Source organism: Manis pentadactyla, chromosome 2 (assembly GCF_030020395.1).
Source record: "Manis pentadactyla isolate mManPen7 chromosome 2, mManPen7.hap1, whole genome shotgun sequence".
Lineage (NCBI taxonomy): Eukaryota > Metazoa > Chordata > Mammalia > Pholidota > Manidae > Manis > Manis pentadactyla.
In genome coordinates, this window is record NC_080020.1 from 137,002,478 (window position 1) to 137,023,829 (window position 21,352).

Below are 21,352 nucleotides of genomic sequence, written 5' to 3' on the forward strand. Positions count from 1 at the left end.
CGTCCAAGGAACACAGGAGAGACACCTGAGCTTAAATTCTTTTCCCCCAAGTTTTTAAAAAAGAATTCAAGGAAGCCCATTGCAGTTCTACTGGGAGCAGAACTACTGCTCATGGGGGGCCACAGGGCAAAAGACAGGGGCTCCCCAACAGGCAGTGAGGCTCAAGCAGAGTGGGATCCACTCGGGGCAGACCTGGGGTGGCCTCAGACATACATAGAAAGTAGTAAAAACTAAGGGGGTGGTAGAGTTCACCCCCTGCTGTAGATGTTTTCCACAGCACAAGCCTCCCAGCAAGACACACTTACAATGTCACTTCCAGAAAGTGAAGACACGGAGGAAGCAGAGGAGCCCGAAGAGAGCAGCTGGGGGCTGGGCAGAGACAAGGTCAGACGCTGGCTGTAGGGCGACCCCGGGTCTGCACGCTGAGGCTGTTCCCCCTCGCACACGCTGATTCGCTCTTTTATCTTAATTCTATTGTCTGTGGAGGGAAAATAGCCTCGGTTAGACTAAGTAAAGATGGGCACAGCCCAGCAGGACTACCACTAGCCACAGGGGCTACTGAGCCTTAAAATGTTGCTAATGAGACTGGCAAATGAATTTTTAATTTCATTGGATTTCAATTAATTTAATGTTTAAAATTGTATTTGTTTCAGTTATTGGAAAACATTTAAATGTTTGAAACAACTTGGATATGTAAATAGTTTTTCAGTTTTATGAACTATAAAGACAGATCAAGTATTTCTGATGATAAAATTTAGCATCCTAATTGTAGTGTGCTCCTGGACACGCTGGCTTTCAAAGACACAGTACAAAAAAACGTCTGCAAGGTACTCAGTAACTTTTTAATATTGATTACATATTGAAATGTTAATATTTGGAATACTCAGTTGAAGAAAATATATTGTTAAAATTAATTTCACCTGTTTCTTTCCACATTTTAGTGCCATTACTAGAAACTTTAATATTCCATGTGTGGCATGCATTCTATTTCTGCTGGACAGTGCTGACCTCAATCTTCCAGTTTTAAATTGAACTGTTACAGACAACTAGGTATTTTTTAGTTAAAACAATCCACAACTGAAGGACAAAGGGACACTCAGGCATTACTGTCGGAGGCTGAAGAGAGCCAGGGCCAAATCGCTCTCACCAAGGCCAGGGGCCGGGTGGGCCCTGCCACCCCACTTCTCCTGGATCCACCTCCGGTAGTCGATCACCTCCTGAGTCACTTTGATGATGCGCCCCAAAGTACTGCGGAAAGAGAGCGCTGGCAGTCAGCACTGCACCGAGGGCACTGCCCAGCCCACAGAGCCTTTCATAGCCACTTCACATTTTTAACAATGTATCACTTTGCTAAGTGAAAGATAGGGAAAAAGCTAAAGCAATATTACAAAATGCGTATGACCTATGACATTCAAGCCCAAATGTACTTCAGGATCACAGTGTAGAAGAAGTGGGTTCACTTACATAGGAGTCCTTGAACTGGCATCTATTCACAAAAGGCTGCTGAAATGCAGGGTCTAGTCAGGAAGCCCACCCTCCCCACCCACAGGGATCACACAGGTCTCACACTCCCGCTTCCACTGGGGGCGAGCATGGAGGGATGGTGCTAAGAGACACCCAGGTCCCACCCCAGTGCCCACCAAGGAGCCCACAGCTCTGTCTGAAAACAGTCAGAAGACAGAGGCCCCCAAACCCACAAAACTGCCTCAAAAGCTGATCCCCCCCACCCACCCAAGGAGCGGCACCAGGGCACTGCTGGCGACCAGCCACCTCTCCTTCCCACACCCCACCCGCCACAGCGCAGCCTGGGGCCACAAAGAAACCTTTCTCACTACCAGTAAGTGTGCAGTGGGGTCCCGAAATGGAGACAAGGGACACCTGTGTGAGGAGAGAAGGTGGGCCTCTCAGGGGCATACCCTTAGAGCTGAATATCCACATTTGAGACTGCCTGAGGAAAAGGCATCGTGTCCCAAAGTTTTAAAAGCCAGAAGTCATTTCCCCAAAACAAAATACCCTGAAGAAAATGTCACCTCCCCAAACAGGAAATGTTTAACTCTCAGCCATACATGACTCAAACACGGCCATGCTGAACTCCTGAGAGGTCTTCCTTTACCAATCAGTATTTTCAAGTTCTGCTAAACGATGATGTGTATGCATGAATAAACGATGGAAGCAAGTGAGAGAGGCAAGGAGTTGCCAGCTTTGCAGAGGAAAATTGCGGGTGTAATAGCCCTGCCACAGAGCCATGAGCCCAGGATGTGATGTGTGGCTCCTGTTACCTTTCAGAATCTCTGTTTGGATAGGACCTTGCAAGTGGTGAGACAGCATGACTGAGAACAATGTAGGCGTAGTCAAAGACCTGCTTCACCTGCATGGCCCCGTACGAGCTGCGGCCAACGTCATTTCCTGAAAGAGAAAGGCAGCTTTAAAGCTCCACCAGACATGGAAGCCACTCTCCAAATGTTTAGAATCCTCTATCAGTTATTTTGAAGTGTGCCCTCACCACAGGAATACTCCTAGACCCAGCCAGCAAGGCCCAGTCAGACGTCCGAGACCACACCCACATACATCTCTCAGAGGTCAGAGGCTGGCTTGCACCCTCAGATCAGGGTCCACCTCCATGAACAGAGATGATACCCACAGAGAGTGGCAGTTCATGAAAGAGTCAGGCTAACTCCCCAGTGGCAGAAAGCAAATGGAGCCAAAGCAGCAGCCTTAGTCAGACTGTCCTCATGCTGACCGAGGACGCACAGTGGGCAGGCAACCTGAGCAGTTCAGTCAGCACCAGTGGAACCTGCAGAAAGCAAATATTTCAGGAGAGAACATTCCAGGTCTGAACTCCTGGACAGGTAGCAAATCAAATGAAGCCACCACTGAAGTCACCAAACAAGCCATAGCCAAAGAACTTAATTTTCATAAGAATGGCAGTTTTGACTTGTAATTTACATGTAACTCACTCTCCACAATTCAGATAAATAAGGATTTATTTTTAGGAGACACAGTCTAAGTATTGGAATTTTATCTTTTCTAGATTCAATAATATAATGTGATAATGTGGTCTTCATTTTTCAAGTACATTTAGACAGATACTAAAGACAATGGAAAGGTTTTCAATTTAACTGCTCCAGCACAGACACGCAGGTGGAGAAGCCTGTCAGGGAGCACTGTCAGGAAAACAAGAGCAGGATGTGACACTGTCACTTCCAAACAACAACAGAGAAGGACAGTCAGTATGTTCTGTTTCAAAAGATTTTTAAAAATAAATTTCACATCCCAGCAGCCATAAAAACAAAATAATCATTAAATTTGAGAATATTAAAAAATATATAGGAGCCAGCTTTGGAAAGAAAAAAATATATATATATGTATGTAGGAGCCAAACAATAAAAAATACCAAGTACAGATGCAAAAGACAAACTAGAAGAAAAAAGTTCAGCACAACACCAGGGAAAGGTCCCAATGCTTATGGGGTAAAAGAACCAGCAGGGAAACATCCCAGCAGACAAAGGAACAGAGCTCAGGAACTCCCACAGAAAGACATGCACGGCACCGTATGCCTGGCGCTGACACCCTCCACCCCTTTCCTGTCCCCAGTCTGCTACCCAATAGATGCTCCATGAGCAGTTATGTGATTCATACTGTAACAATGTGCTTGACCTCACTAGTCACAGAGAAACATAAACTAAATGAAAGTCTGTGCTGCACGGTTTCTCAGACTGGTGAAGATTAAAAACTGTCACCAAAGGCATGGAGATACAGGTGCCCTTAAATATACCCATGGGAACAAAACTGGAAAAGTGTCAGACTGCCTAGGGATCCTCACCACGGCAATCCTCCCGACGGTATGTGCCCTGTGCACACGGGAAGGGGCCGAGGGTATACTGTCATGTAAAACAAGAAGCTGCAAACCTGTTTCTATTATGTGATGCCAGTTAATTAGTAAGATTACAGCAGTAAATGTTAACACCCATGTAGGAAAAAATTGGAAAAATACACACCAAAATCGGAAGGAATTATGACATACTTGGCTTTTTTTCTATGTGACATTCTTCTAGGAAGTAAATGGCTTATGATGGATATGTAATACTTTCCTATCAGAAAAAATGAACTTTTTTTCTTAATTCTTACTTTCTACATTTCCCTGGTTACAGAATGTAAACAAAATTACAACTTTATAGTAAGCTAATGAGACGGTTAAACCAGGACTTCGGAACATGTTACCATTAACTCTGTTGGTACAGGAAGAACCAGCATCAGATCAAATGAATAGCAGCCCTTGGCACTCAGGCCTGGGGACGCCCCACCCCAACCCCCTGGGCTGGTGTGCCAGCGATGCCCCCGTTGGGGGGGGGCAGGGAGGCACCCTTACCAGGCAGCAGGGGGTCCTCAATGCACAGCATTGATGGTCTGTACCCACTGGTCATGGCTTTCATGATCTCTTCTTTGGCGATATAAGCACCTCCTTCTTTTATTCTAATACCAGTTTTCAAGTAATTAAAATTTCTTCCGTAGAGTTCAAAAAATTCTACAAGAAGCATTCCAAGGTTTTCATCAGCTCTCCGGGCATCAATTCTTGGATGCAACTGTAAAAGCAATGCACCCACATTTTGTACAGATTCAAGTATGCTCTGAAGGAGACTGCAGGTGATGAAGTCCGCTAGCAAGTGGTCCCTGCAGGGAAACACCATCAGTGGCACTTGCTCACTCACCAGCACCGAGGACTCTCAGGGCAGCCAGGAGGCACTACAAGAGCCTGGAGAACCTTTGTCAATAAAGACCGTTACAAAAATATAGAACCTAATCTAAATTTTTAAATCATACTTTCATTTTTTGAAATTCATGATCCATGTAGCAACTCCCTACAAACACAGACATCTAATTAGCCACAACACCCCAAATAATAATAATTAAGTGGGCCATGTTCTGCACAATTTAGAGTCGTCTAGATGGTGAATGTAATTTTCAATTCCAATCTCAATTCCATTATTCTGAAATACAACCAATAGGGGGCAGTATTAGAATGAACAGTTATCAGTATCATAAACCTGAATGGGAAAGGATGAATTAGAACTGTGTAAGGTGATTAACACTGTATCAAAATATTTATAGCAAACTTACGTCCCTGCCTGTCATACTGATTAGTGACAGCCTCTCAGCAGCACACTTCCTATAAAGCAATGGACTTAGCCTAAACCTAAGCCACTGGCTACTGACACCTTTCTGAGTATCATTCATGATTTTGAGAGGCTCATAAATCTGAGCAATGCTGACCTGCACTGCCCATTATGACAGCCACATGTGGCTACTTATATTTAACATAATTAAAACAAATTAATTAAAAACTCGGTTTGTCAGTCCTGGTAGCCACATTGCCAGTGCTCAGTGAGCACATATGGCTCGTGGCTATCCTGCTGGACCACAGAGACCCCTTCATTCAAGGAAATATAAATGGGATAAATGTTTAAATGAATTCAGAGATTATTTTATGTTAAACAAATATAAATACAGTTTATTAATACATCATAGCATTTAACACTTTGGTAGGTTTCTACAATAGATTTCTCCATGGTACTCAATAAAAAAGGCAATATGTACTTTAAGACAAAATACTGATGTTTCAACAATCTGAGAAGGCTCTTTCCAGTACTTTTTTGACCACACATGTTATCTCACTTCCTAAAACAAATTTTTTGGTATAAATCAGTCAAGAACCAAGAAAAATAGTTTTTTTGTTGTCTATAAAAGAAAGTTTTCTAAATGTAGAGTGTTGCCTTGACTTCAGACTGACATATACCTGACAGATAGAACCAGATTAACTCCTCCATCTGTTAAATCATCTAAAAAATAAGCTATACAGGAAAAAAAGGAAAGAAGTATTGATCAGTATAGTGTTTCACTGTGAAAACTAGAAGTCACTTTCTACCAAACCAAAACAGAGGAGTGAAGGGCGAGCAGGGATGCTGGGGTCAGGGAGCAATGCAACTGAACCCCAGGGAGCATCTGCCCCACCTGAGTCTCACTGCTAAGGTCTCTTGAGAGAAGGCACACTCACCTGTAGAAAGCTGATGGCCATTAAAATCAGGCTGTACGAGCTAATTCCACCTGTAAAAACTTCATTCAGGTCCCTCTGAAGGAGGAACTGTTTCAATACTAAAATCAAATAAGGCAGCAACGAATATTTCTGTAAATTGCAAAAGAAAAATATTGACTGGTTAGTTAATATACCTTTAAAGATGTCTCACATAGCAAATTTCACATGGTAGAAAGAAAGGCTTACTCAATCTTCTTGCACCTCTGGGCCAATCTTCCTCAAATTTAGGGGCCTGAGAATAACCTGAGGGGCTTGTTAAGACCTCTCCAGGGACCCCTGTGCAAGTTACCACTCAAAGCGGGGATGAGTTGGGGAACACTGCATGAATAGCCCCCAGGCAAAGTGGGGCCAGGGGAAGGAATGACTGCCCTCCTTAAAACACTTCCCACAGTGACAGGTACAAGGCTCTGCAGGGTGGCAGGCAGGGGGTTGTTCACAGTGGGGGCGGCAGTGAGTGAGCAAGGGTCCTGGAACCAATACACAGAACTCTGACACTCAGAGCCTCCCCCACACCCACCCAGCAGAACAAGAGCAGGGAGGGGCACGGCTCTGGAGCAGGAGGACAGTAGCAGAATGTGGGGAGCAGAACGGCCGGACAAGGTGGGGGCGGCAGTGGAAGATTCTGCTATTATGTTCTGCTGGGAAGGCAATGCTCCCCCAGATGAGCTGATGAAGCACTGCGAGGGGAACTGAAGAAGTAAGGCCCCTGGGCTTGTGGGTGGGGTGGTCTCCTGACTGGTGAGGGGCTGCCTCCCCCAAGGGGTCACCACCTCCACTAGAACTGGGGGTTGGGAAGCACCATGTATTTAACTGGACCCACACCTGCTCAGAGCCCAAAATCTGTCAGCTTCCTGAACAAGCCTGCTACCCCCACCCTCAGCACTGAGAACTTCCAAAGGAAGCAAATCTAGGCCACATCATGACGCTTCTTCCACTTCCAATGGAAGCATCAGGCTCCCTGAGCAACAGGGGTAGTCATGTGGTCACAACCAGAGAGCACGTCTTCACAAAGCTCTGAAATAGCTCAGCCTGATGAAATGGCAGCCACGGAAAGTAATCTGCACAGCAGCTACGAAACTTCAAACTACCTCTAGAAATAAAACTACAGGATAAATAATCCAACTGCACAATTCCTACTAACCACTACCATTTAGCTTAAAGTCTTTAACATTTATATGAAAAAGTATACCAACATAACAAGCCCCTTATTTGTACTGGGCTAACTTGCTGACGACAGCACCTTCATGTAATTCTTGATGAACTCTGCTGCCCGGACCCCAGTCTCCATGTTAAAGCTGATGTCAACTTTAACTTCAGTCTCCTGGTCTGTGAGCTTTATTATTGGTACCTGCAAAGATTTAATTTTAAAAATTGCACTTTAATAGGGAACATTCTCCACAGTCAGGCATCAAAATGTTTCCTAAGGTGTACAGAGGGTTTTTGCTCATTATTCACAACAGGGGCTTAGAGATCATGGACTATAGATTTTAAAGGTGAGAAGAAAGGGGACCTTGCCTGTGTGGACCTCACTGGTCCCTGGAAGCCAAGGCTCCTCCAGCTCAGGACCCCTGGACTGGCACTGCACAATAACATCTGCGGGCAGCTCCCGACTCTGCCACCCGCCTACCACAAGGAGAAGTTGGCTGAGCCCCCATCCCCATGACAGCCTGGCCATTGGGAGGAGCTCCTGGTCCCCAAATTATATTTGCTAGAATTTCAGAAAACATACAAAGCCATTGTTTAAATTATATTTTGTACTGATGTTGTTTCTACAAACAATGCCACTTTGGATTTTCACCCTTTAAGACAATTTAACTAAAAAAAAAAAAAAATTCCCTGAAAATCAAAGAATAAAAAGGTATTTTGGAAATACCTCATCAAAACAAATTATCACCAAAAGGTGCTCAAAACCAGCCTCCTAAGAGCTGCCCAAGCACCCATTCAGAACACCCTCCCCCACCACATGCACAACTGTGTTCTTCCAGGAGAAAAGGCGGTGCTTTGTTTCCTTCAGCCTCTGAGGAATGAAAAAGATGTTCACCCCAAAATCAGGGTCTAATTAAAGGTCCAGAGTGCCTCACAGCCATCGATGCAGGAACATGACACCTGATCTGGGCTCCGAAGCAAACTGCCAAGGATATGTGGGGGGCCAGCAGGCAATGACAGTGGCTCCTGGAGACCACCAGGTAAGGTAAGCTAAAGCTGTTGTGACCCATAGGCAGGAGAATAAAACACTTTCCAAAGAACTTATCAGAAATTGTCCTGCAGAAGCCCAAGGCTCCAATGGCCCCGGCGGAGCCAATGCAGAGCTGACACTCACCCCCATGCCACCTGCCCGCCATCCACCCAACACCTCTTACAGACCCATGGAATTCTGTCCCCAAGGATTCCCGGCCCTCTCCTGCCTCTCTCACACACACGCATGCACCTACACTCACAGGTTGAACTCCAGATTCTGGAGATCAGTAGTAATACTGCAATACTTGTTTTCTGGTGGTTGTTCAAAACAGCTTTCTCCTTGAACACAGCTCTGACGCTGGGCTCGAGGCCCTGATGAAAGGAGGGGAGGCAGCCCAGTGGGGGCACAGGCAACAGCTGGCACTTGGGGAAGGGGCAGGCAGGCACTCCTCAGCCCACAGGGGATTGCCAGCAGCTGAGAAAAGGGGTGTGACAGCAATGAGGCCACCACAACTTGCAGGTTCTGTAGCATCACCTCAGCGTATTTATTGTCTGTCCTCCAGAAAGTTCTGGAACCCTAGACAATCAGGTATGGTCTCTTTAGCCCCCTGCACAGATAAACGAGGATACCACCCACCTCGTTCTCACCCAGGAGTCCACACAATGGGCCGAGTGGGAGCGCCACCAAAGAGCGGGGCCGGTGGGAACTGACAGCCCCACAAAAGGTAGGCACTTTCGCTCCGGAGTGCTTTGATCCCAGACTGAGATGGGCGTGGATGAGTACACACTGAAAGCCATCTCACCCTCCAACTTCTCCCCAAGAGAGGAGGTTTCTCGTGCACATTTTTTGAACAATGAGAAAGGAACAGGTGAGCTTTTCTTTCTCAAGTATAACTGGGCAAATGGTAATCACCTTCTATGTAATAAATGCCACGGTTCAACCACTCAGCTACACCAACAGCTGAATGCATTCAGTTCAGACACCAACATCCTTTACACAGCCCAACCAAGTTGGACCCAGTCACGTTTTACTGCCAAGTGCAGTCTGATGCTCTCACAACCAACAATAGTTCAGATTGTCACTAAACACATTCTTAGCTGGTAATCCTAACTAAAAAAAACCAAGCACATTTATACCATCAGTTGAGAAGTCATCAAAAACATAACCAGTAAGTGCTATAAACAGCATGAGCAAACCACAAACCACGCCTGCCTACAGTGTGAGAAAGCCCGCCCCCCGGGCCGGAGGGCCCAGCCCCACTTACTGTAGCCTTGTCAAGGACTTTGATGGAGCATGGCTCAGCCACATTGTGCTTCCTCAGGGCCTGTTCCAAGAGCTGTAGAGGAGGACGCTCCCATTTTCCAAAGACCACTAAGTCGATGTCACTGGACAGAAGAATTTGTGACTGTGAACCACTGCTGCTCACAGCACATGGTAACACACACATCTAGGGTGGACAGGTGCCACAGCACACAATAACACACATATCTGGGGTGGTCCAGTGCCACGGCACATGGTAACACATGCATCTGGGGTGGTCCAGTGCCACGGCACATGGTAACACACGCATCTAGGGTGGACCAGTGCCACGGCACATGGTAACACATGCATCTGGGGTGGACAGGTGCCACAGCACACGGTAACACATGCATCTAGGGTGGTCCAGTGCCACAGCACATGGTAACACACACATCTGGGGTGGACAGGTGCCATAGCACACTGTATCTCCTTCAAAGACTGTCCTAACCCCATAAACATAACCCTCTTAGGGAGAGAAAGTGCACCTTACGGACTATTTGAAACATAAACATGAAAGGCAAACAGGCCAAAAGGCTCTCCCAGCATCACTAGATAATTAGGGAGACTGATAGGAAAATGCCAGCCCCTCTGAGGTGTCCTGGTCCTTACTTCTGTGCTGTCTACACTGGAACTACACTGTCATGGTCCTGTGTTACCCACACTGGATCACTCCTGCTGACCCAGGACCCTGACACCATGAATCTGTTCAATTCCCCACTGGCCCTGCCAATGCCAATCCCAAATCCTGAGATTATACCTTCCTAGTCTACAAATGTTAGCAGTGGGTCAGAACGTAAGCTTTTAATAAAACACTGAACATAAAGCCATTTTGAATATAAAGAGACCTTGATGAAAGAACCCTAGAGAAGGATTTTAGAATGCAAACTTGTCCGATGTCTTTTTCTACCAAATAAAAATCTTTACAAAATACTGTTTAAATAGATTTTGCTTGAATCTTTGTTAAAAATATAAAATCAGATTTTCAAAAATATGTCAATAAAAATCAGCAGAACAATGTTTTCTATAGCATTTACTTGTATGGTTCTCCTACTCACCTTCTTGTTTCTAGGGTCCAGAATTTTTGTACTCATCAAATTAAGTACAAAAGGAAAAGGCAAAGGAATCATTTATCATAATACTAAATCATATTTTATTTCCTACAACCCCCACCACCACCCATGCTCCAGTTTTTTCCTCTAGCTGCAATTCTAGCCTGAGATTTGAATACAAGGAACCTATTTTTAGCCCTTAATACGCATACAGACACCCCCATCCCAGCTCAATACATGTCAACGCTGAGCCGTGCAGCACCCGGCACTCACCTAGTTGGAAGATAGAGACCTGTACTGAAGCTGCCGAATATCTGCACCTGAAAGAAAGAGTGGCTGTCTGAAAGCACACCACAACGCCAGCAGTCACCCTCCCCACAGCGCACTTAGACAAGGCCTCGCTTCTGCTCTTGGACCAAATTTACATTGCCCTGCAGGTGTGGGTGAGGCGTCCAACATAATCAACCAAAATCCTCTTAATCTTTAAAGAACTGCCTCAAAAAGAAATTTTTCAAACTTTAAAATTAAGAGATGAAACAATCATTGGCATTGCTCACAACCGCTCAAAGTCAAGGACTCCGCAGAACCAGTTTCAAACAAACCCTCCAACAATTTTCAAACTCACAGCTCAGGCACAGGGGCAGGGCTTTGTCCCAAGGAACAAAAGTTTAAAGCCACAACTGCTGTATGTCCATGAAAACAGAGGGGACTGGATGGCTGCTCCAGCCCACTGGGAACACATGTGTCCTTCCCCAGCCCAGCTTCTCCAGCCCATCCAGGGCTGGTCAGTCCCCTGACACAGTCACTGGCAGGGGGTGCTGATGACAGGACAGGAGCCTGCAGCCCCATCCACTTGCCATGCAGCCTGCACCAGTCCTGTGAACACCACAGCCCTCGTCCATCCCCTGGAAGAGTGGTGTGTGAAGGCAGGCTTTCAGGTTTCACCAAAATGAACATTGGCTACAGTATGCGATGGGGCTGGGGAGGACATTCAAAAGCCAAAGTCCCTCAGGCTAGTGGTCCTCACATTTGAGAGGTGGGGTAGACACAGATCACGGCCCCAACCCAGGGCTCTGGTGCCAGGTGCAGGGTGGGCAGGGAATATGCATTTCTAACAAGCTCCTGGGTGACGCTCTGAGGCCCATCCCAGGGCCACAGCTGCAGGAGCACTGCCTTGGCTGACCGGACCCAGAAAGACCACCCAGCCCACAGAAGGCCCCACCACACCACCAGGGGTGCCTGCATTTGCCAGCATGCAACATAGAAGTACACAGAGTAAACCCACATCAGCTGCTGGCCACAGGTCTTTAACCACGGTTTCGATCCGCTTCACCACCTCGCGTCTCATAGCTGCTTCTTCAGGACAAGGGGACATGAAGTTATAAAAGTCAATTATTTCCTCATGAAGTCTAGTGGACAAAAGAAAAAACAACAGAGTTACAATTACACTCATCAAGCTTACTTTTCATTGTTACTACATCAACATGGCACTAAAATATATTTCTGGCCACTAAAAATCCAGGACTTTTCTCTGCAAGTACACAATGAAATGAAACCCTGTAGTGGGTGGAAGCACAGAGTATGCTTCAGCACCACAGACTAACACGAGTGAACCTGCCAACACAAATATCAAAACTTCCCAGAGGCATTTAAAGACTTATCCAAAAGTGTCATTTCAGAGACTGGACATGAGGAAACTGAGGGCCCCATCTGGCAAGCTGCAGGACGCAGCACACATGCAGTGCGTCACACCAGGGAGAAGAATGGATGCCAGCCTCGAAAAGCCTGATGGCCTGAGTGCAAGTGGCCAGGGTCTGCTGCCTGCTGTGGACAATACCCAGGACCCAGGACCCTATAGCCTTGAGATCCCATCTCAGGGAAACCGAGAGGCCTGGGCACAGGGAAGGCACTTCTACTCCACTTGGTGTTGTCCGTACAACTCCAAGAGGGCAGCAGGCGGTCAATGACCAAGTACGTGTGGGCAGAAGCAAGCACCAAGCTCAAGGGAGTATTTTCAAGAGAGGAGTGAGTCCCCAAAGCCACCTTACACCTCTGGCTCAAATCATATCTCCCACTGTCACCCCACATGGGACGATGCCAGGCCTGTGGCAGGTGGTAATGGCTTAGGAGTTAAGTTTCAGAGTCAACAATCTACACCAAAGACACCTTCAGTATGAAGGGAAGGCAGGTGATCCTCAGTTACTTTTAGGAATTAAAAGGAAGGGGAGACAAAGGATCCAATCCCAGGAATTACAACAAGTCAAATCTACTGCTTCCATTCTAAGTTTGATAGAGCAAACAGAAGACAAAATAAAATTAGCTCAGTAATGGTAGTATAATAACAGTGTGATTAGCTCACTAGCCAGCAGAGCATCCGCCTAACAGCAGGCAATATTTCACAGGCCTCGTGTCAAGTCACAAAGGAAGGGACACCACAGACATAGGTAGCAGCTCACATCAGCTCTGGTGTGAGGCCCACTCCCACGGTCCAGCCTGAAGTCGGCTGCCCCCACCCCCACAGTCTTCGGGGACTGCCCCTGGAGTTGGCAGCAGGCTTAGAGGCCACTGGAGGCTGCTAGGGGCGCCCACGGGACTCTAGTGGGAAATAAATCCTCAACACCCTTGCTCATGGTAACTCACCAGCATCAGGTAGGCAATCCCTGAGACAAAGTTTAAGTTTACCAAGTTTAATTTTGTTTAAAAAAATCAAGAAAAGAAAACCTCACCCCAAGCATGCTGCTGATTCAGACAGCCATGAGTCCATTTTCTAATGAATCCAAAAAGTCATCAAAACGAAAAAGCAGTAATTTTTCCAAAATACCTAACAAACGCCAAGATTTGGGGGACTAAGCTTCCATCCTTCCAATTACTGAGGCTCTAACTCACTCTCTCTCAGTAGCTCAGCAGACATGGTAACGTTTGAGGGGTCACCTAAATTTCCTGCCATTTGGCAATGTTGTAGGGAGGACTAGATAGGTCAGGTTAGCAGGTTAATGCCTATGCCAGGGCGAAGCTACAGGCAACCTTTTCCCTGTCAGCACAGACACCTGCTGGGTCTCCTGCATCAGTCCCGTCAGTGCAGATGGCTCCCTGGAAGGCAGCACTGGGCTCTTTGCAGAAAAGCCCATGTGGCTGGAGCAGCCATCCCCCAAGGTGAGAAGTCTGTCCATCAGAAGCACTAAGAGCACACACCCTCCTGCACCTCACAGGATGGTTCTGGTAACAGCCACAGGGGTACAGACATTTAGAGACCTGGTAATAAAGATACAGGCCTGTGTCAGTAAGCAAGAGCGATGCCATCTTCACAAATGTGCCACAATGACCACTGGCTCCCTTACCCCTTCCCCACACTGGGTGTATGCTGCAAACCGGGAACATTCCACAGATAAGGTCAAGACGTCAGCCCCTGCTTTGACTAAGTACACAGGTGGCCATCCTGCACACAGACCCTTCCCCCTTGTCTAAGTCAGCCTCCCCGAACACAATTGGTGCAGAGACCCAAGCGCCCTGCAGCCCAGGACACACTTCTGTGGACAGGCTCCCTCAGTTAGCTTCTGTGGCATACAAGCTGGACTTGTCAGCCCCTTTCTTTGGTCTCACAACCCCTTCGGCCTTCCGGGGTCAATTTACTTATACCTCCCCCAAGTGGAACAGACTAGAATAATTAAGCAATTGGCCCAAAATCATGGAAAAGGAATACCAAAGCTAGCATGCTAAAATGCTACCCACACAACTGTAAATTTAACACATTAAAGGATCTTGCAAACAGGGCATTCTAAGTTGCCAAAATGTCACGGCTGGTCCAAACCTGCAAAGCAGAAGGTGCTGCCGACACTCTTTTAAACTGCATGCATCTGAAATAACAAAACTGTCCCTCCACAGCTTCTCAGGCCTCCCACCCTCAGTCAACCTCAACACCCCAGGGAAGGGAACCCTATGGCCAGTCTGCAGACACCACCTCAGTGACATAGCACAGGGTCAGTTTTTCCAGATGTCTGTTGACTTGCTCATGACATAAGAGGTGGTTGCCTAGCATTGTTCCCCTCCCAGGTTTCAGGAGAGATGAATAATGAGGTCACAGCATGATCACATTCCCAGAGTGGGAAATGGTGCCATGTGGAACACACAGGCCTTCCAATTTCAGGGTTGCAATCCACCAGTAACATACACTAATAATGTACCTATCTGAAAAATGTACTAAATTGGATCTAAAAATTAACAGCTGTTGTAACAAATATTCCATAGGAGGAGTATCTTTGCTTTGACTCCTGGGAACAGAAGGGATCCTGCCAGTGGACTGGCTGGACAAGAAGATCTGGATGAGTCCCCAGTGGCTCTTCCTTGGGCACACAGAGGCCGGTGAGGCCCTGCATGACTCCTGGAGCTTCCAGGGGACTGCATGACTCTGGAGCATGACAGCACTGGTGGGACAGAAAGGCACGGGAGGGCAAACTCATCACGACATCTAAGCAAACCCAAAGAGCCCCCTTGGCTGCCAGCTCCTGCTCAGCGGGCACTTAGTGGAACCTGCAAGGACAGTGGAAGCACAAGGGCTGAGTGAGGACTAGGGCAGCAGGGCAGCGGGGAAGAACTGCTGGCCGAGCCAAGATCTGTGGACTCTGAACAATTCAACAGAACCTACAGGACAGGCATGGCCGTGTCCTCTCCACTGTGCCCCACACTCCAGCTCTTCCTCAACACGGCCCAAGCTCTTCATGGCTGCATGGTAACAGGCCGGAGTCTCTCAGCCTGGGGAAGGTGACCTCCAGCACCAGAGCACTGGTTGCTCATGGTGAGTATTCGGTCAATGTGTGGAATGGATCAAACCAAGTTTTGATAAAATAAATATTTTGCTTATATCCCTGTTTATTTAAGACCTACATTCCCCATAAAATGATATAAAAAAAAAAACCTTCCAAGAAATAGTATTTTACCCCTATAGTGGAATAAACTTGATTTGTTAGCAGACACCATTTAAGTGGCCAACTATCCTTTTAAAAATGTAAACAGTGCTAAATAAAATAGTTTGGATTATTTTATTTAATACTAACACTACAAGTAGTTTTCAGCACTTTAAAAAACTGCATGTTACTTTCACAATTAAGTACTTAACCACATGCCCAGTGGCGAGCCTCAGATACAACATGTCATTTTATTAGTCTATTGCTGCCAATACTGAATGTACCTACACATTCAAGTCTCAAAGTGTTCCACAGAGTTATGTCCGTAAGAAGTTCTGATCATTTTTACTCAAAAATGAAAATGAGGAATTTACTCTTCTCACATATCAAGACCTCAAAGGACTTTCACAGCTGCCAAGATGTCTATATAAAAACCACCCTGAAGCCTCCTTGCACACAAGTCAGTCATCACTGCCTCAGAGCTCAGTGTCATGCAGTCCACAAATCTTCCAAGGCAACTTCCACGCTGTGAGCATCACAGAAAAATCTCCTTGATAAGAGATCACAGAGGTGGTGGCCTCAAACCAGCAGGACACCACAACCCTTTAATGGGGGGCCCTGGGACTTGCTTCACGTGGCAGAGGCATCTAGTGCCCACCCCATGTGCTAAGAAAGAGACCTCCCTGACCATCCTGTCCTGCAGCTTCACGTGGCCAGTGAGTGCTGGCAGAAGCACCCAGGAGACTTTCTGGAAGGTTCCTACAGGGGGAGATCCCCATGGCCCCAAGAAAGGCAGCCAGGTGAGAAGCAAGGAAGGGGGATGAGGAGGCCGGCTGGGCCGGCTGGGCCCCACCAGTGCTGTCATGCTCCAGAGCCATGCAGTCCCCTGGAAGCTCCAGGAGTCATGCAGGGCTTCACCGGCCTCTGTGTGCCCAAGGAAGGGCCACTGGGGACTCATCAGATCACCAAATCACCATTATTCCATTATTTCTGTCTCTTTGTAAACAAACCCACTCCTGACACAATAGCCTAAAAACAATTAACTCCTACCTTGTTTTACATCTGAAAATGGATGGATGGAAAGCTTTTTAAAGTGAAAAATTCAAATAGAAAAAGTAAGGAAAAAGCAAAGTGTCTTGCCAATGGGTTTCAGCCCTGGGCAAGTTCACTATGGATTCAATGCAACCAAATAAATGACAGTAGAATGTTCTTGGGGTGAAAGGGTTACACCCAACAGAGCGAGTCTGCATGCTGCAAGCTGGTCTCTGCCTCTGGGCCTCTCAGACCACACAGCCATCCCAGTCTCACTGTCCTCGGCACTGCCACCACTCCAGCCTCTGTTCTCCTGCTGCCTTGCAGCTGTGCCACCGTGTCACCCAGAGCACTGGGCAGAGCTCTTTATATAGGGTCAATAGCCATGTATTGCCCACACATGTGTAGTGAGCTAGCCAACCAGGGCCAGGTGAGAATCCTGGCCACAGGAACTTTCATTTTATCCATAGTGACCCACCAGCTACCTCGAGCTTGAAGGAGGCCTTTCCAGACTCCCATACCAACAGCAATCACATCACAAGGACTGACAGGTGCACACAATCATGAAGAGATTCCATCAAAACGCACACTGAGTGTAAATAACTGAACACACAAATGGCAACTGCATGGGGCAGAAAGACGAAGCCCCTCACTCTGAGAAAGACTAGGCCTCTCATGAAATGCATGGCCCCTGGGCCTGGTGTGCTCTGGGGTAAGTTGACAGTTCATCAGAAGGCCGAGAAAAGGTCTTTCTCAGAGCCCTGGAATTCCACTTCTGGACACCTGTGCTATGCATCTCGGAAACATATACACACACAAGAACGAGAAGGGCGCACCTGGGACAGGACTGTGGCTCCACATGCCGAGAGGCTATGCGCCCCAAGGAGGCACACGTCCACGACAGACAAGACAAACAAGACCCATGGCCCTGCTCACATGCGGGCATTAGCAATAACATACACACGTGAACACCTGCACGGGTCCTGGAGGCCAGATGCCAGTGCCAACAGGAGACTGGGATGGGGTGGAGGACACTTCCCTTCCTACTCTGGACACTTCTGAGCTGCCTACATTGTTACTGCACTTACAATATACAGAAATAATGAAAAGGAAAAAAGATGATTATATTTTTTAGAAGGAAAACAAGGGTTTACACCAAAGTTCACCCTTGAGAATGATCATTACACCTCTGCTTATGTTTAATATTTGGAAACAAAATGTTAAACGCAACAAGTCAGCCGTATTTCTAGATGGCAAGATGACTTGCGATTTTTCATATTTTTTATGTGCATTTTCTAATTTTAACAATGAACATAAATGACTTAAAAAAAAAAAAGACTATCGAGCCAGTCAGGCTTCTAAAAACCTGAGGCCACTTGTCACTCACCTCAGAACAAGACAGCAGTCTACTGGGATCTGGGTTAACTCTGCCAGGCCCTAAACACTAGTGTGACGGGGACACTCGGGCTGGCAGGGCTGCTCCAGGGAGAGGAGAGGCCCACAGCCAGAACCCAAGAGGATGGAGGCTGCCAGCATGGCACTGAGCCCTTGAGAAGTGGCTAGTGCTGCTGAGGACCTCAACTTTTAATTTTGCTTAATTTAAATCTAAGCAGTCATGTGTAGCTAGTGGTGACCACCCTGGACAGCACAGTTCTGGCTGTTTCTTCCACCAAGATAGCAGCACAACGCTGACCTGACAGCTGCCGACACAAAGCCTCCCCTGTCCCCAACATGTTCCTTGAGGTTTTCTGAGGGAGCTTGGAATGAACTCCATCTCCTCGCCCCAGTGCTCACTCGGGTCATCCTCAGAGGCCCAGAAGCCCAGGAAAGAAGGGGCGCCCCCAGCCTCTGCGCACTCTCCAGTGGGAGACCAAGATAAGTGATAAAGTACCTTCTTGTAGGTACTTTTTTCTAAACTTAAAATTAATATTTTAAAATCTTAGAGCTACATGTGAACAAATAAGAGTCATGTCTATCAAAACTAAGCATTACAGTTCTTGATTAAATGAAAACACACACTTACTGCTCCACTTTCAGAACCATGGCTCACAGATGAATGAGATGTTAGTCACAATGGTGCCTGATGAGGGCATTTCCCCAAATGACTGATGAAATTGTGGAATTGAGTGAAGCAAACACTATTCTTCCATTATCACTAAAAGACATTCTTTTTTCCTCAACATTTTAACATGTCTGAAATTGTCATGAATCTTTCAGTCAATGGCTAAGTACTGAATCCATCTAAAATTAAACATTTTTTGTTCTTCATGGTATGTCTCTCAAAGGTGCATCTTTTTTGGCCAGCCTTTATAGGAAGTTGCCTATATGAAGTTTATTTTTCTGACCCCAAAACACAACTTCAAATGGGTGAACTTCTTGCAAGTAATAGCACCTCAGATCCAACAAAACATGGGAATTAGAAGTTGGCCACAAGGCATCTTAGGGAAGCAGCAAGAGTGACAGCAAGGACCACTGGGACATGAGGCCTGCCCTGCTGCTTTCTAGCTATGGGGCTGTGAATGGAAGCCCAATGTACAGACTGCCTGAGGCCAAAACAGAGCCCCTGGGCAGCAGAGCTTCCAGCTGCTCTGTGGGAGCAGCTCAAATTGTGCCCTCAGTCTGGGCACGCCTGGTAGGAAGGAAGGTTTTGTGTCAGGTGCCAAGAGGAGTAATCCAAGCAGTGGGATGCAGGGGCAGAGCACACCTCTGCTGCCCAGTCCCACCAAGTGAAATCCCGACACACTTTAGAGAGGACTACTGGCCACACAGATCAAGCTCAACTTCAAGATTCAATTCCAAAGAAATCTTGAACTGATTTATCAGAATGGAGCAAGCCTTAAATGATTCACCTTCTGGTTATTTTAAGAAATATGGAAACGATGAGAGCAGCTTTCAGTGAATTTTAGTTTTAACCATGAAACTACTAGCAAACAGACTTCTGAAGCATTACTATCTAGTGTACTTTCAAAATATTAGAAAATAGTTCTTTGAAAAACAACACAGTTCTCATCTATGATTGCTCCAAGAGTCCAAATTCATTCAAAAAGGAATGACTAACTTCTCAATTTTTGTACATTTCCCAAATTAATTTCTGCTTTTAGTACCAAACATTAAGATCAGTGATGTTTTTGTATCTTAGGAGCTGGTATATGTTTGCTGTAACTATTTATGAAAACCAACTCCATGAGCTATTTTAAAAAGCAGAAGATGCATTATTCAGTTAGAGAACCAATCTAATGTCATAGCTAATAAAGCTACTGATGAAAACATGACCCATTTCAGAAGGGTGATTTTTGATTTTAGAAGCCGAGCTGGCAGAGTTACATGGTTCCCAACTTGGCCTAAATGTGACTCAAAGTCAGGGATCCTGGTGGGTACTAAAGGACTTCCCCACATGAGCAGCCCCACCTGCCCCCAAACTTGGTACCCAGCTCCAGGAGAGGCCAGCTCCCCACTCCCAGCTCCACACAATCTGTACGTTGTCCAAAGGGAACTGACTGCCTCATACTCAGAGACGGGCAGAAGTGCTGCAGCAGGTAAAGGACACAATGAAACAAGGGGCCCAAAGGACAATGGACTGTATTTAAATAAACTGTGTGGAAAGAAACAGGGCAAAGGAAACACAGTAAACAGTTAATGATGCTGCTCAGTAAGGGCAATGCACAGGTGGTTCTACCTATTCTCTGAGATTTTAAATCCTGTGGTTTCTTCTGAAGAAAACTATGCTCAGAAGTCAGATTTTATTCATCATTTTCTTAAGAGAAAAGGAAGCCAGAGGCAGGACATACCACCTCTGATGTGGTCAGGGTTTCGACACCCAAGCCCACCAAGCACGTCACACTGTAATAGGCGAACAGGCCCATTTCCCCACGTCACTGAAACCTTAGCCCTCAATACTATCCCCACGGTCCCCAGCCATTGTCAACAGCGTTGGGGGTTCCCTTTAACACACCTGAGGAACCTGGCCAATTCCAAATGCCTGGGGAACACCAGGGTTTTCCATTACAATGTAAAACGCAAGGGAAAATACCAAGAACTGTCTCCAACTATTCATCAATTCTCCTCCTCTACTTCTCCCTCCAACTCTTCTTAAAACCTTCAAAAGCCTTAAAAAGTCAGGGTTTTGTCAGAATAGGAGCTCTTTCCCTTTAGCTCCACAATGTTCACTGTCTGTATTTTTGCCAAAAGCAATGTCTTCATGAAAATATCTGGATTAACTACTGGGGTTGTACTTATTTTGAGGGCCGCGTGGATGCACTCTCACTGTGAGAAGACAGGCTCGACCTGCTGCACAGAGGGGTCTGAGTTGGCGTCCACCTCCTCCCTGAGCAACCTCTATTTTAGGGTGGATGGTCCTGTTTAAAGTACTGCTTTACTGATACAGTTAATGAGCCAAGTATATAAATCACCTTTATTTATTTTTAATTATATTACAAGGTAATCAATATCTTCAATTATTTAGAAAACTTTGAATCAGATATTCAAAGGTTAATTTTTGTTTTTTAATCTAAGCTCAGAAGTGGAAGGAAACTAACTGCAAGTGAACTGCAGCTTAGAGAGTTCCCGTGTTTCCAGGGTGTCCCTTTATGCCTTCACTGGAGCGGCTGCAGGAACTAAGGTGCCCGTCAACCTGCCCTCAGGGCCTGCCTGTGCCTTGACTTCTCTCCACTCCTGACAGACCTATCTGTGCACCGCTCTGTCTGCAAAGGGGCTCTGAAAGCAGCCACCTGTGTCTGTGATTTAAATGTCAATGGAAGGGTGAGGCCCTGGGGAGAAGCTACTGTAAATGGAGGGCCCAACT

The 21,352-nt window shown here is 46.4% G+C and overlaps 1 protein-coding gene across 5 annotated transcripts in view; it reads right to left on the reverse strand.

Moving 5' to 3' along the window:
* Positions 1–21,352, reverse strand: part of TENT4A (terminal nucleotidyltransferase 4A) — a 47,347-nt gene that overhangs the window by 6,297 nt on the left and 19,698 nt on the right. For all 5 annotated transcript variants that reach the window (XM_036896674.2, XM_036896673.2, XM_036896675.2 and 2 more), the window contains exons 2-10: positions 11,904–12,027; positions 10,892–10,938; positions 9,535–9,655; positions 7,332–7,439; positions 6,053–6,181; positions 4,370–4,583; positions 2,280–2,406; positions 1,148–1,248; positions 306–478 (exon numbers count right to left, since the gene is read on the reverse strand). In XM_036896674.2, coding sequence (XP_036752569.2) covers positions 306–478; positions 1,148–1,248; positions 2,280–2,406; positions 4,370–4,583; positions 6,053–6,181; positions 7,332–7,439; positions 9,535–9,655; positions 10,892–10,938; positions 11,904–12,027 — 1,144 coding nt within the window. The remainder of the gene's footprint in view (positions 1–305; positions 479–1,147; positions 1,249–2,279; positions 2,407–4,369; positions 4,584–6,052; positions 6,182–7,331; positions 7,440–9,534; positions 9,656–10,891; positions 10,939–11,903; positions 12,028–21,352) is intronic.